This window comes from Lampetra planeri, unplaced genomic scaffold (genome assembly GCF_965212315.1).
Source record: "Lampetra planeri unplaced genomic scaffold, kcLamPlan1.2.h2 scaffold_358, whole genome shotgun sequence".
Taxonomy (NCBI): domain Eukaryota; kingdom Metazoa; phylum Chordata; class Hyperoartia; order Petromyzontiformes; family Petromyzontidae; genus Lampetra; species Lampetra planeri.
This window is the reverse complement of record NW_027615181.1, coordinates 51,967-68,075: the sequence shown is the minus strand read 5'-3', so window position 1 is coordinate 68,075 and position 16,109 is coordinate 51,967. Positions and strand designations below refer to the sequence as shown.

The following is a 16,109-nucleotide window of genomic DNA, read 5'->3' as shown; positions in this document are numbered from 1 at the left end:
TGCGGTGCGGTGCGGTGTAGTGTTGTGTAGTGTAGTGTAGTGTGGAGTGGTGCGGTGCGGTGCGGTGTAGTGTAGTGTTGTGTAGTGTTGTGTGGTGTAGTGTGGAGTGGTGCGGTGCGGTGTAGTGTAGTGTTGTGTAGTGTAGTGTAGTGTGGAGTGGTGCGGTGCGGTGTGGTGTAGTGTAGTGTTGTGTAGTGTGGTGTAGTGTAGTGTGGAGTGGTGCGGTGTGGTGTGGTGCGGTGTGGTGTAGTGTTGTGTAGTGTAGTGTGGTGTAGTGTGGTGTGGTGCGGTGCGGTGTAGTGTAGTGTTGTGTAGTGTAGTGTAGTGTGGAGTGGTGTGGTGCGGTGCGGTGTAGTGTAGTGTAGTGTGGAGTGGTGCGGTGCGGTGCGGTGCGGTGTAGTGTAGTGTAGTGTAATGTGGTGTAGTGTGGTGTGGTGCGGTGCGGTGTAGTGTAGTGTTGTGTAGTGTAGTGTAGTGTGGAGTGGTGTGGTGCGGTGCGGTGTAGTGTAGTGTAGTGTTGTGTAATGTGGTGTAGTGTGGAGTGGTGCGGTGCGGTGCGGTGCGGTGTAGTGTAGTGTGGAGTGGTGTAGTGTAGTGTAGTGTGGTGCGGTGCGGTGTAGTGTAGTGTAGTGTTGTGTAGTGTAGTGTGGTGTGGTGCGGTGCGGTGCGGTGCGGTGCGGTGTGGTGTAGTGTAGTGTTGTGTAGTGTAGTGTAGTGTGGTGTGGAGTGGTGCGGTGCGGTGTGGTGCGGTGTGGTGTAGTGTAGTGTTGTGTAGTGTAGTGTAGTGTGGTGTGGTGCGGTGTAGTGTAGTGTTGTGTAGTGTAGTGTAGTGTGGAGTGGTGCGGTGTGGTGTAGTGTAGTGTTGTGTAGTGTAGTGTAGTGTGGTGTGGTGCGGTGCGGTGCGGTGCGGTGCGGTGTAGTGTAGTGTTGTGTAGTGTAGTGTAGTGTGGAGTGGTGCGGTGCGGTGCGGTGCGGTGTAGTGTAGTGTTGTGTAGTGTAGTGTAGTGTGGAGTGGTGCGGTGTGGTGCGGTGCGGTGCGGTGCGGTGTAGTGTAGTGTTGTGTAGTGTAGTGTAGTGTGGAGTGGTGCGGTGCGGTGCGGTGCGGTGTGGTGTAGTGTAGTGTTGTGTAGTGTAGTGTGGAGTGGTGCGGTGCGGTGTGGTGTAGTGTAGTGTTGTGTAGTGTAGTGTGGAGTGGTGCGGTGCGGTGCGGTGTAGTGTAGTGTTGTGTAGTGTAATGTAGTGCGGTGTGGTGCGGTGCGGTGCGGTGCGGTGCGGTGCGGTGCTCACCTTGGTGATGATGCGGTGGAGGGCGTTGACCAGCACGTAGTGGAACGTGGCCGGGGACGACGTGGAGAGGCAAACCTGGGGAGACAAAGGCAGAGAAGACCCAGCAAGCCCTCACACACAGCACACACACACGCGCGTGTGTGTGTGTGTGTCTGTGTGTGTGTCTGTGTGTGTGTGTCTGTGTGTGTGTCTGTGTGTGTGTGTGTGTGTCTGTGTGTGTGTGTGTGTCTGTGTCTGTGTGTCTGTATCTGTATCTGTGTGTGTGTGTGTCTGTGTGTGTGTGTGACTGTGCGTGTGTGTATCTGTGTGTGTGTGTGTGTCTGTCTGTGTGTGTGTGTGTCTGTGTGTGTGTCTGTCTGTGTGTGTGTCTGTGTGTGTCTGTGTGTGTGTGTGTGTCTGTATCTTTGTGTGTGTGTCTGTGTGTGTGTGTATCTGTGTGTGTGTGACTGTGCGTGTGTGTGTCTGTGTGTGTGTGTGTGTCACTGTGTGTGTGTGTGTGTCACTGTGTGTGTGTGTGTCACTGTGTGTGTCACTGTGTGTGTGTGTTACTGTGTGTCACTGTGTGTGTCACTGTGTGTGTCACTGTGTGTGTGTGTCATTGTGTGTGTCACTGTGTGTGTGTGTGTGTTACTGTGTGTGTCACTGTGTGTGTCACTGTGTGTGTGTCACTGTGTGTGTGTGTCACTCAGCAGATTTGCTGAGCATTTCTGTGAGGTCCTGGGGGAGGGAAAATCTCTCAGCCAGGAAAACATCATGGCACAAAGTGGGGATAACCCTGCTGAGGCTGCGGTGCCTCAAATATTGGAAGAGGTCACCCCCTGTGAGTGGCTGGCTGAGGTACCAGCTGTTGAGGAAGTACTGAGGGCGATCCGGAGTCTGAGACCAGGGAAGGCACCGGGCAGAGATGATCTCCCCGAGCGAAATGCTGAGGGAGGGTGGCGTTTGTGCACAGACTGCCCTACATGACATCGTAACAACAGTCTGGACCACTGGACGGGTTCCGCAGGACTGGAAGGATGCCTGGTGGTCCCCCTCTTTAAGAAGGGGGACCGTACCGACTGTAACAACTACAGGGGCATCTCACTCCTCAGTGTGCCGGGTAAGGTCCTGGCAAGGATTATTCAACATCGCCTTGCTAGGCACGCTGAGGAGAGGCTTGCGGAGCCCCAATGCGGTTTCAGGAAAGGGCGGGTCCTGCACAGATGCCATATTTTCTGTCCGTCTGCTACAGCAGAGGTGTAGGGAATTCCAACAAGACCTACATCTCTGCTTTATTGACCTGGTCAAGGCCTATGATACCATCAGTAGGACTGGGCTCTGGGTTGTTCTTCGTGCTTTCGGAGTCCCTGACCCTCTGCTCACGATCATTAAGGACCTTCATGATGGTGAGCGGGCCCGGGTAAAACTACGTGGCCGGGAGTCGGAGCCTTTCCCTGTACACCTTGGGGTGCGACAGGGATGTCCTCTGGCTCCCACATTATTTAACATCTATTTCGACTGCGTAGTTCGTGAAGCCTTCAATAGCTGTACCGGGGGAATTTCCATTTGGTACAGATATAATGGGAGGCTGATCGACGCCCGGGTGCGATCAAGGGATGGCTCCCTATTGGTCAACCACGTTATGTATGCCGATGATTTGGTAATAGCTGCTCATTCAGAAGAGGAGTTGGAGACGCTGCTGCTGAGACTGGAGCGTGCCACTAAGAGGTGGGGCCTTACTATCAGCCCCACCAAAACTAAGCACCTGCCTGGGTATTTTGTACCATCGGGCACTCCACCCCCACAACTCCCAATCGGTGATGGGGCAGTTGTGGAGAGAGTGGAGAGTTTCCCATACCTGGGCAGTGTGCTTATGACCGGCTCCAGTTTATCAGCAGAGGTCTCACTCCGAATCAGTCGAGCGGCAATATCTTTTCATCGGTTGCGTAACGCTGTGTGGAAGCTACCTGGTCTGTCGCTCCGCACGAAGCTTCAGGTCTTCTCGGCCACGGTCATTCCCTCCCTTCTCTACGCTTGCGAAACGTGGACCCCCCTAGTGGAGCATCTTCGCCGGTTGGAAACATTTAGGCTGGCCTGCCTACGATCCATCCTGGGTTTAACCAGCAGGCTGGATTGTGTGAGGAGCTCACAAGTCCTTGAAAGATCTGGGCAAAGTCCCATCGGTGAGCTCCTCCGGCAGGCAAGGCTGCGTTGGCTGGGCCATGTAGCCAGCATGCCCAGCCACCACATGCCTAAACAGCTTTTGTTCGGCCGGATCGAGGGGGCTAAGCGGGCGCGGCACGGGCTAGAGAAGAGATGGAGTGATGTGGTACAGGAGGACGTGGAGCTGAGTGGACTTGCCGATGACTGGTACCAGCGGTGTCAAGATCGGCCTCAGTGGAGGAGGCTCGTGAAGGACGCTACTGGGCAGTTGGAGGCAGTCGCCCTCCAACAACAACGGAGGGCGGAGGAGCGACGCTCACAACAACGAGCGGAGCGCCGGGTGGCTAAAGCACAGCAAGTTGGCACAGTAGGGGGCACAGGTGGTGGATCAGCCAGTCATCTCGGTCATCTCGGTCAGTCGACCCGTGGCACCTGGGTCTGCCCCGTGACCTCCTGCCAGCGGGCGTTCGACACTTCACGTGGCCTCAAGGTGCACATGGCCTGGCACAAGCGTCGTGGTGACGTCACCGCCACTTAGTGGCGAATGGCGGTTGTTGTTGTTGTTGTTGTGTCACTGTGTGTGTGTGACTGTGTGACTGTCTGTGTGTGTGTGACTGTGCGTGTGTGTGTCTGTGTGTGTGTGTGACTGTGCGTGTGTGTGTCTGTGTGTGACGCCACCTTGAAGTGCTGGTTGTTGTGAGGGTTGATGCGAAAGCAGGAGATGAAACAGTCCATCATGAGGTCCAGGTCTGCGCTGAGACTCCCGGCGCCTCGGGAGAACGGTCGGGCCGGGTTGAAGAGGAGGGTCTGACGCAGACAGAGACACGGAGGGAGAGAGACACGGGGAGAGAGACACGGGGAGAGAGACACGGGGAGAGAGACACGGGGAGAGAGAGACAAGGGGAGAGAGACACGGGGAGAGAGACACGGGGAGAGAGACACGGGGAGAGAGAGACACGGGGAGAGAGACACGGGGAGAGAGACACGGGGAGAGAGACACGGGGAGAGAGACACGGGGAGAGAGACACGGGGAGACAGACACGGGGAGAGAGAGACAAGGAGAGAGAGACAAGGGGAGAGAGACACGGGGAGAGAGACACGGGGAGAGAGACACGGGGAGAGAGACACGGGGAGAGAGAGACAAGGGGAGAGAGACACGGGGAGAGAGACACGGGGAGAGAGACACGGGGAGAGAGACACGGGGAGACAGACACGGGGAGAGAGAGACAAGGAGAGAGAGACAAGGGGAGAGAGACACGGGGAGAGAGACACGGGGAGAGAGACACGGGGAGAGAGACACGGGGAGAGAGAGACAAGGGGAGAGAGACACGGGGAGAGAGACACGGAGAGAGAGACACGGGGGGAGAGACACGGGGAGAGAGAGACACGGGGAGAGAGACACGGGGAGAGAGACACGGGGAGAGAGACTCACTCACCCACTCACTCATCCACTCACTCAATGACTCACCCACCCACTCATTCACTCATTCACTCATCCACTCACCCACTCACTCACTCACCCACTTACTCACTCACCCACCCACTCACCCACACACCCACCCACTCACCCACACGCTCACCCACTCACTCACCCACTCACTCACCTACACGCTCACCTACACACCCACTCACTCACTCACTCACCCACCCACTCACCCACACACCCACCCACTCACCCACACGCTCACCCACCTTGAGGTCAGGCAGGATGGACTGCACCAGGAAGCAGATGACCGTGTGGTCCTCCCAGCTGATGTAGGTGCTCACCTTGCTCACCCACTCACTCACCCACACGCTCACCCACTCACCCACCCACTCACTTACTCACTCACCCACTCACTCACTCACCTACACGCTCACCTACACACCCACTCACTCACTCACCCACTTACTCACTCACCCACCCACTCACCCACACACCCACCCACTCACCCACACGCTCACCCACCTTGAGGTCAGGCAGGATGGACTGCACCAGGAAGCAGATGACCGTGTGGTCCTCCCAGCTGATGTAGGTGCTCACCTTGCTCACCCACTCACTCACCCACACGCTCACCCACTCACCCACCCACTCACTTACTCACTCACCCACTCACTCACTCACCCACACGCTCACCTACACACCCACTCACTCACTCACCCACTTACTCACTCACCCACCCACTCACTCACACACCCACCCACTCACCCACACGCTCACCCACCTTGAGGTCAGGCAGGATGGACTGCACGAGGAAGCAGATGACCGTGTGGTCCTCCCAGCTGATGTAGGTGCTCACCTTGCTCACCCACTCACTCACTCACCCACTTACTCACTCACCCACCCACTCACCCACCCACTGACCCACCCGCTCACCCACCCACTGGCTCACCCACCTTGAGGTCAGGCAGGATGGACTGCACGAGGAAGCAGATGACCGTGTGGTCCTCCCAGCTGATGTAGGTGCTCACCTTGCTCACCCACTCACTCACTCACCCACTTACTCACTCACCCACCCACTCACCCACCCACTGACCCACCCGCTCACCCACCCACTGGCTCACCCACCTTGAGGTCAGGCAGGATGGACTGCACGAGGAAGCAGATGACCGTGTGGTCCTCCCAGCTGATGTAGGTGCTCACCTTGCTCACCCACTCACTCACTCACCCACACGCTCATCCACACGCTCACCCACTCACTCACTCACCCACTCACTCACCCACACACTTACTCATCTACTTACTCACCCACTCACTCACCCACCCACTCATTCACCCACCCACCCACTCACCCACTCACTTACTCACTCACCCCACTCACTCACTCACCCACACGCTCACCCACCCACTCACTCACTCACCCACTTACTCACTCACCCACCCACTCAACCGCTCACCCACCCACCCACCCACTGGCTCACCCACCTTGAGGTCAGGCAGGATGGACTGCACGAGGAAGCAGATGACCGTGTGGTCCTCCCAGCTGATGTAGGTGCTCACCTTGCTCACCCACTCACTCACCCACCCACTGACCCACCCGCTCACCCACCCACCCACCCACTGGCTCACCCACCTTGAGGTCAGGCAGGATGGACTGCACGAGGAAGCAGATGACCGTGTGGTCCTCCCAGCTGATGTAGGTGCTCACCTTGCTCACCCACTCACTCACTCACCCACTCACCCACACACCCACCCACCCACCCACTGGCTCACCCACCTTGAGGTCAGGCAGGATGGACTGCACGAGGAAGCAGATGACCGTGTGGTCCTCCCAGCTGATGTAGGTGCTCGCTTTGCAGAGCTTGACGCTCGCCACGGCGGCGCTCTCCGTGAGCTGACGGCTCGTGCCGTGGCCAGAGAGGGCACGGCGCACGTTCTCTAGGAAGAGTTTCTGGTGAGCGAGAGAGAGAGAGAGAGAGGGTGGTGGTGAGGAGGTGGTGAGGAGGTGGTGAGCAGCGGTGGTGAGGTGAGGGAGAGAGAGGGTGGTGAGGGTGAGCGTCTCACGTTCTCTAGGAAGAGTTTCTGGTGAGCGAGAGAGAGAGAGAGAGAGGGTGGTGGTGAGGAGGTGGTGAGGAGGTGGTGAGCAGCGGTGGTGAGGTGAGGGAGAGAGAGGGTGGTGAGGGTGAGCGTCTCACGTTCTCTAGGAAGAGTTTCTGGTGAGCGAGAGAGAGAGGGTGGTGAGGAGGAGGTGAGGGTGAGAGAGAGAGGTGGTGAGGAGGTGGTGAGGGTGAGGCAGAGAGAGAGAGGGTGGTGAGGAGGTGGTGAGGGTGAGCGTCTCATGTTCTCTAGGAAGACTTTCTGGTGAGGGAGAGAGAGAGTGGTGAGGAGGTAGTGAGGGTGAGAGAGAGTGGTGAGGAGGTGGTGAGGGTGAGGGAGAGAGAGAGAGGGTGGTGAGGTGGTGAGGGTGAGGGAGAGAGAGAGAGGGTGGTGAGGAGGTGGTGAGGGTGAGGGAGAGAGAGAGAGGGTGGTGAGGTGGTGAGGGTGAGGGAGAGAGAGAGAGGGTGGTGAGGAGGTGGTGAGGGTGAGAGAGAGAGAGTGGTGAGGAGGTGGTGAGGGTGAGAGAGAAAGAGTGGTGAGGAGGTGGTGAGGGTGAGGGAGAGAGAGTGGTGAGGAGGTGGTGAGGGAGAGAGAAAGTGGTGAGGAGGTGGTGAGGGTGAGAGAGAGTGGTGAGGAGGAGGTGAGGGTGAGGGAGAGAGAGAGAGGGTGGTGAGGAGGTGGTGAGGGTGAGAGAGAGAGAGAGTGGTGAGGAGGTGGTGAGGGTGAGGGAGAGAGAGAGAGTGGTGAGGAGGTGGTGAGGGTGAGGGAGAGAGAGAGAGTGGTGAGGAGGAGGTGAGGGTGAGGGAGAGAGAGAGAGGGTGGTGAGGAGGTGGTGAGGGTGAGGGAGAGAGAGTGGTGAGGGTGAGAGAGAGAGAGAGGGTGGTGAGGAGGTGGTGAGGGTGAGGGAGAGAGAGGGTGGTGAGGAGGTGGTGAGGGTGAGGGAGAGAGAGAGAGGGTGGTGAGGTGGTGAGGGTGAGGGAGAGAGAGAGAGGGTGGTGAGGAGGTGGTGAGGGTGAGAGAGAGAGAGTGGTGAGGAGGTGGTGAGGGTGAGAGAGAAAGAGTGGTGAGGAGGTGGTGAGGGTGAGGGAGAGAGAGTGGTGAGGAGGTGGTGAGGGAGAGAGAGAGTGGTGAGGAGGTGGTGAGGGTGAGAGAGAGTGGTGAGGAGGAGGTGAGGGTGAGGGAGAGAGAGAGAGGGTGGTGAGGAGGTGGTGAGGGTGAGAGAGAGAGAGAGTGGTGAGGAGGTGGTGAGGGTGAGGGAGAGAGAGAGAGTGGTGAGGAGGTGGTGAGGGTGAGGGAGAGAGAGAGAGTGGTGAGGAGGTGGTGAGGGTGAGGGAGAGAGAGAGAGTGGTGAGGAGGTGGTGAGGGTGAGGGAGAGAGAGGGTAGTGAGGAGGTGGTGAGGGTGAGGGAGAGAGAGAGGGTGGTGAGGAGGTGGTGAGGGTGAGGGAGAGAGAGAGAGTGGTGAGGAGGTGGTGAGGGTGAGGGAGAGAGAGAGAGTGGTGAGGAGGTGGTGAGGGTGAGGGAGAGAGAGGGTAGTGAGGAGGTGGTGAGGGTGAGGGAGAGAGAGAGGGTGGTGAGGAGGTGGTGAGGGTGAGGGTGAGAGAGGGTGGTGAGGAGGTGTTGTTCTCCTGCACAAAGTCCCCGTTGACCTCCACAGAGACACAGAGACACAGAGACACAGACACAGAGACACAGAGACACACAGACAGAGACACAGAGACACAGAGACACACAGACAGAGACACAGAGACACAGAGACACACACAGAGACACACAGACAGAGACACAGAGACACAGAGACACACACAGAGACACACAGACAGAGACACAGGCGGTGAGAGGGACAGGCGGCGGAGGGACCTTGTTGGTGTTGTTCTCCTGCACGAAGTCCCCGTTGACCTCCACAGAGACACAGAGACACAGACAGAGACACAGACACACAGAGACACAGAGACACAGAGACACAGACACACAGACAGAGACACAGGCGGTGAGAGGGACAGGCGGCGGCGGGACCTTGTTGGTGTTGTTCTCCTGCACAAAGTCCCCGTTGACCTCCACAGAGACACAGAGACACAGACAGAGACACAGACACACAGAGACACAGAGACACAGAGACACAGAGACACACACAGAGACACAGGCGGTGAGAGGGACAGGCGGCGGGACCTTGTTGGTGTTGTTCTCCTGCACGAAGTCCCCGTTGACCTCCACAGAGACACAGAGACACACAGACAGAGACACAGAGACACAGAGACACAGAGACACAGACACACAGAGACACAGGCGGTGAGAGGGACAGGCGGCGGCGGGACCTTGTTGGTGTTGTTCTCCTGCACAAAGTCCCCGTTGACCTCCACAGAGACACAGAGACACAGACAGAGACACAGACACACAGAGACACAGAGACACACACAGAGACACAGGCGGTGAGAGGGACAGGCGGCGGGACCTTGTTGGTGTTGTTCTCCTGCACAAAGTCCCCGTTGACCTCCACAGAGACACAGAGACACAGAGACACAGAGACACACAGACAGAGACACAGACACACAGAGACACAGAGACACAGAGACACAGAGACACAGACGGTGAGAGGGACAGGCGGCGGCGGGACCTTGTTGGTGTTGTTCTCCTGCACGAAGTCCCCGTTGACCTCCACAGAGACACAGAGACACAGAGACAGAGACACAGAGACACAGAGACACAGGCGGTGAGAGGGACAGGCGGCGGCGGGACCTTGTTGGTGTTGTTCTCCTGCACAAAGTCCCCGTTGACCTCCACAGAGACACAGAGACACAGACAGAGACACAGAGACACAGAGACACAGACAGAGACACAGAGACACAGAGACACAGAGACACAGAGACACAGAGACACAGAGACACAGGCGGTGAGAGGGACAGGCGGCGGAGGGACCTTGTTGGTGTTGTTCTCCTGCACGAAGTCCCCGTTGACCTCCACAGAGACACAGAGACACAGAGACACAGAGACACACAGACACAGAGACACAGAGACACAGACACAAAGACACAGAGACACACAGACAGAGACACACAGACACACAGACACAGAGACACAGAGACACAGAGACACAGAGACACAGAGACACAGACAGAGACACAGACACAGAGACACAGACACAGACACAGAGACACAGAGACACAGACAGAGACACAGACACAGAGACACAGAGACACAGACACAGAGACACAGAGACAGAGACACACACAGAGACACAGACACAGACACACAGAGACACAGAGACACAGAGACACAGACACACAGGCGGTGAGAGGGACAGGCGGCGGAGGGACCTTGTTGGTGTTGTTCTCCTGCACGAAGTCCCCGTTGACCTCCACAGAGACACAGAGACACAGAGACACACAGACACACAGAGACACAGAGACACAGAGAGACACAGAGACACAGAGACACAGACAGAGACACACAGACAGAGACACAGAGACACAGAGACACAGACAGAGACACAGGCGGTGAGAGGGACAGGTGGCGGAGGGACCTTGTTGGTGTTGTTCTCCTGCACGAAGTCCCCGTTGACCTCCACAGAGACACAGAGACACACAGAGACACAGAGACACACAGAGACACAGAGACACAGACAGAGACAGACAGAGACACAGAGACACAGAGACACAGACAGAGACACACACACAGAGACACAGGCGGTGAGAGGGACAGGCGGCGGAGGGACCTTGTTGGTGTTGTTCTCCTGCACAAAGTCCCCGTTGACCTCCACAGAGACACACAGAGACACAGAGACACACAGAGACACAGAGACACAGACAGAGACACAGAGACACAGAGACACAGACAGAGACACACAGACAGAGACACAGGCGGTGAGAGGGACAGGCGGCGGAGGGACCTTGTTGGTGTTGTTCTCCTGCACAAAGTCCCCGTTGACCTCCACAGAGACACAGAGACACAGACAGAGACACAGACACACAGAGACACAGAGACACAGAGACACAGAGACACACACAGAGACACAGGCGGTGAGAGGGACAGGCGGCGGGACCTTGTTGGTGTTGTTCTCCTGCACGAAGTCCCCGTTGACCTCCACAGAGACACACAGAGACACAGAGACACAGAGACACAGAGACACAGACAGAGACACAGAGACACAGAGACACACAGACAGAGACACAGGCGGTGAGAGGGACAGGCGGCGGCGGGACCTTGTTGGTGTTGTTCTCCTGCACAAAGTCCCCGTTGACCTCCACAGAGACACAGAGACACAGAGACACACAGACACACAGAGACACACACAGAGACACAGGCGGTGAGAGGGACAGGCGGCGGAGGGACCTTGTTGGTGTTGTTCTCCTGCACGAAGTCCCCGTTGACCTCCACAGAGACACAGAGACACAGACACATAGACAGAGACACAGGCGGTGAGAGGGACAGGCGGCGGAGGGACCTTGTTGGTGTTGTTCTCCTGCACGAAGTCCCCGTTGACCTCCACAGAGACACAGAGACACAGAGACAGAGACACACAGACACAGAGACACAGAGACACAGACACAAAGACACAGAGACACACAGACAGAGACACACAGACACACAGACACAGAGACACAGAGACACAGAGACACAGAGACACAGAGACACAGACAGAGACACAGACACAGAGACACAGACACAGACACAGAGACACAGAGACACAGACAGAGACACAGACACAGAGACACAGAGACACAGACACAGAGACACAGAGACAGAGACACACACAGAGACACAGACACAGACACACAGAGACACAGAGACACAGAGACACAGACACACAGGCGGTGAGAGGGACAGGCGGCGGAGGGACCTTGTTGGTGTTGTTCTCCTGCACGAAGTCCCCGTTGACCTCCACAGAGACACAGAGACACAGAGACACACAGACACACAGAGACACAGAGACACAGAGAGACACAGAGACACAGAGACACAGACAGAGACACACAGACAGAGACACAGAGACACAGAGACACAGACAGAGACACAGGCGGTGAGAGGGACAGGCGGCGGCGGGACCTTGTTGGTGTTGTTCTCCTGCACGAAGTCCCCGTTGACCTCCACAGAGACACAGAGACACAGAGACACAGAGACACAGAGACACAGAGACACAGACACACACAGAGACACACAGAGACACAGGCGGTGAGAGGGACAGGCGGCGGAGGGACCTTGTTGGTGTTGTTCTCCTGCACGAAGTCCCCGTTGACCTCCTGCAGGATGTCCGGGCACAGGATGAGGAGGACGATCTGCAGGGGCCACACGGCCGCCTTGCGCTTGGGGCTCTCGGCAAACGCGTCGACCAGGTCGAAGAGTCTCTGCGCACTCTCTGCAGAGACACGGGGGCAGAGACAGAGACAGATGGTGAGAGAGAGACAGAGAGAGACAGAGAGAGAGACACAGAGACAGGATGAGGAGGACGATCTGCAGGGGCCACACGGCCGCCTTGCGCTTGGGGCTCTCGGCAAAGGCGTCGACCAGGTCGAAGAGTCTCTGCGCACTCTCTGCAGAGACACGGAGGCAGAGACAGAGAGACAGATGGTGAGAGAGAGACACAGAGAGAGACAGAGAGAGAGAGATGGTGAGAGAGAGAGAGACACACAGAGAGACAGAGAGAGATGGTGAGAGAGAGACAGACACGGAGACCAGGTCGAAGAGTCTCTGCGCACTCTCTGCAGAGACACGGGGGCAGAGACAGAGAGACAGATGGTGAGACACAGAGACAGAGAGAGACAGATGGTGAGAGAGAGAGAGACACAGAGAGAGACAGAGAGAGATGGTGAGAGAGACAGAGAGACACAGAGAGAGACAGAGAGAGATGGTGAGAGAGACAGAGAGAGAGACACACAGAGACACAGAGACAGAGAGAGAGACACAGAGACACGGAGAGAGACAGAGAGACACAGAGAGATGGTGAGAGAGACAGAGAGACACAGAGACACAGAGAGAGACAGAGAGAGAGAGAGAGACATGGTGAGAGAGAGAGAGACACGGAGACCAGGTCGAAGAGTCTCTGCGCACTCTCTGGAGAGACACGGGGGCAGAGAGAGACACAGATGGTGAGACACAGAGACAGAGACAGATGGTGAGAGAGAGAGACACGGAGAGACACGTAGACAGAGAGAGAGACAGAGAGAGACACAGAGAGACACGTAGAAACACAGAAACAGACAGAGAGAGAGAGAGAGACACAGAGAGAGAGACACGGAGAGATGTGGTGGTTGTGGTAGTGGTAGTTGTAGCGGTGGTTGTGGTAGTTGTGCTAGTTGTGGTGGTTGTGGTGGTTGTAGCGGTGGTTGTGGTTGTGGTGGTTGTGGTGGTAGTGGTGGCTGTGGTTGTGGTGGTGGTTGTGGTGGTGGTGGTGGTTGTGGTAGTGGTGGTGGTTGTGGTGGTGGTGGATGTGGTTGTGGTGGTGGTAGTTGTGGTGGTGTTGGTGTTGGTAGTGGTTGTGGAAGTTGTGGTGGTGTTGGTAGTGGTGGTGGTTGTGGTAGTGGTAGTGGTAGTTTTAGCGGAAGTTGTGGTAGTTGTGGTGGTTGTGGTGGTTGTGGTTGTGGCGGTGGTAGTGGTGGATGTACCTGCGAGCTCCGGCTGGGGTCTCTGGTAGAGGTTGGTGAACTCATCAGCGTTGTTCTCCACCCAAACCCAGAACACCTGCAGCGCACACACACACACTCACCACTCACTCACCACTCACTCACCACTCACTCACCACTCACTCACCACTCACTCACCCACCCACTCACACACACACACAGACTCACTCATCACACACACACAGACTCACCACTCACTCACCACACACACACACACTCACCACTCACTCACACACCCACTCACCACTCACTCACCACTCACACACACACTCAACACACACACAGACTCACCACTCACTCACTCACACACAGACTCACCACTCACTCACCCACCCACTCACCACTCACTCACCACTCACACACACACTCAACACACACACAGACTCACCACTCACACACACAGACTTACCACTCACTCACTCACACACAGACTCACCACTCACTCACCCACCCACTCACCACCCACTCACCACTCACTCACCACTCACTCACCCACCCACTCACCACTCACTCACCCACCCACTCACACACACACACACACACAGACTCACTCATCACACACACACAGACTCACCACTCACTCACCCACCCACTCACACACAGACACACAGACTCACTCATCACACACACACACAGACTCACCACTTACTCACTCACCCACTCACACAGACTCACCACTCACTCACTCACACAGACACACAGACTCACTCACCCACTCACAGACTCACCACTCACTCACTCACACACACACACACACAGACTCACTCATCACACACACACAGACTCACCACTTACTCACTCACCCACCCACTCACCACTCACTCACCCACCCACTCACACACACACACACAGACTCACTCATCACACACACACAGACTCACCACTCACTCACCCACCCACTCACACACACACACACAGACTCACCACTTACTCACTCACCCACTCACACAGACTCACCACTCACACACTCACACACACACACAGACTCACTCACCCACTCACAGACTCACCACTCACTCACTCACACACACACACACAGACTCACTCATCACACACACACAGACTCACCACTTACTCACTCACCCACTCACACAGACTCACCACTCACTCACTCACACACACACACAGACTCACTCACCCACTCACAGACTCACCACTCACTCACACACACACACACACAGACTCACTCATCACACACACACAGACTCACCACTTACTCACTCACCCACTCACACAGACTCACCACTCACTCACTCACACACACACACACAGACTCACTCATCACACACACACAGACTCACCACTTACTCACTCACCCACTCACACAGACTCACCACTCACTCACTCACACACACACAGACTCACTCATCACACACACACAGACTCACCACTCACTCACCCACCCACTCACACACACACACACAGACTCACTCATCACACACACACAGACTCACCACTCACTCACCCACCCACTCACACACACACACACAGACTCACTCATCACACACACACAGACTCACCACTTACTCACTCACCCACTCACACAGACTCACCACTCACTCACTCACACACACACACACAGACTCACTCATCACACACACACAGACTCACCACTCACTCACCCACCCACTCACACACACAGACTCACTCATCACACACACACAGACTCACCACTCACCACTCACTCACTCACACACACACACACAGACTCACTCATCACACACACACAGACTCACCACTTACTCACTCACCCACTCACAGACTCACCACTCACTCACTCACACACACACACAGACTCACCACTCACTCACTCATCACACACACACAGACTCACCACTTACTCACTCACCCACCCACTCACCACTCACTCACCCACCCACTCACACACACACACACACAGACTCACTCATCACACACACACAGACTCACCACTTACTCACTCACCCACTCACACACACACACACACAGACTCACCACTCACACACTCACACACACACAGACTCACTCACCCACTCACAGACTCACCACTCACTCACTCACACACACACACACAGACTCACTCATCACACACACACAGACTCACCACTTACTCACTCACCCACTCACACAGACTCACCACTCACTCACTCACACACACACAGACTCACTCATCACACACACACAGACTCACCACTCACTCACCCACCCACTCACACACACACACACAGACTCACTCATCACACACACACAGACTCACCACTCACTCACCCACCCACTCACACACACACACACAGACTCACTCATCACACACACACAGACTCACCACTTACTCACTCACCCACTCACACAGACTCACCACTCACTCACTCACACACACACACACAGACTCACTCATCACACACACACAGACTCACCACTCACTCACCCACCCACTCACACACACAGACTCACTCATCACACACACACAGACTCACCACTCACCACTCACTCACTCACACACACACACACAGACTCACTCATCACACACACACAGACTCACCACTTACTCACTCACCCACCCACTCACCAC

The 16,109-nt window shown here is 56.2% G+C and overlaps 1 protein-coding gene across 1 annotated transcript in view; it reads right to left on the bottom strand.

Moving 5' to 3' along the window:
- Positions 1-1,243: 1,243 nt before the first annotated feature.
- LOC144740949 (neurofibromin-like) overlaps positions 1,244-16,109 on the bottom strand; it is a gene marked incomplete at its 3' end in the record, with an annotated part of 55,325 nt that continues 40,459 nt past the window's right edge. The window contains exons 8-12 of the mRNA XM_078623640.1: positions 13,544-13,619; positions 12,140-12,297; positions 6,627-6,800; positions 4,108-4,236; positions 1,244-1,362 (exon numbers count right to left, since the gene is read on the bottom strand). Coding sequence (XP_078479766.1) covers positions 1,244-1,362; positions 4,108-4,236; positions 6,627-6,800; positions 12,140-12,297; positions 13,544-13,619 — 656 coding nt within the window. The remainder of the gene's footprint in view (positions 1,363-4,107; positions 4,237-6,626; positions 6,801-12,139; positions 12,298-13,543; positions 13,620-16,109) is intronic.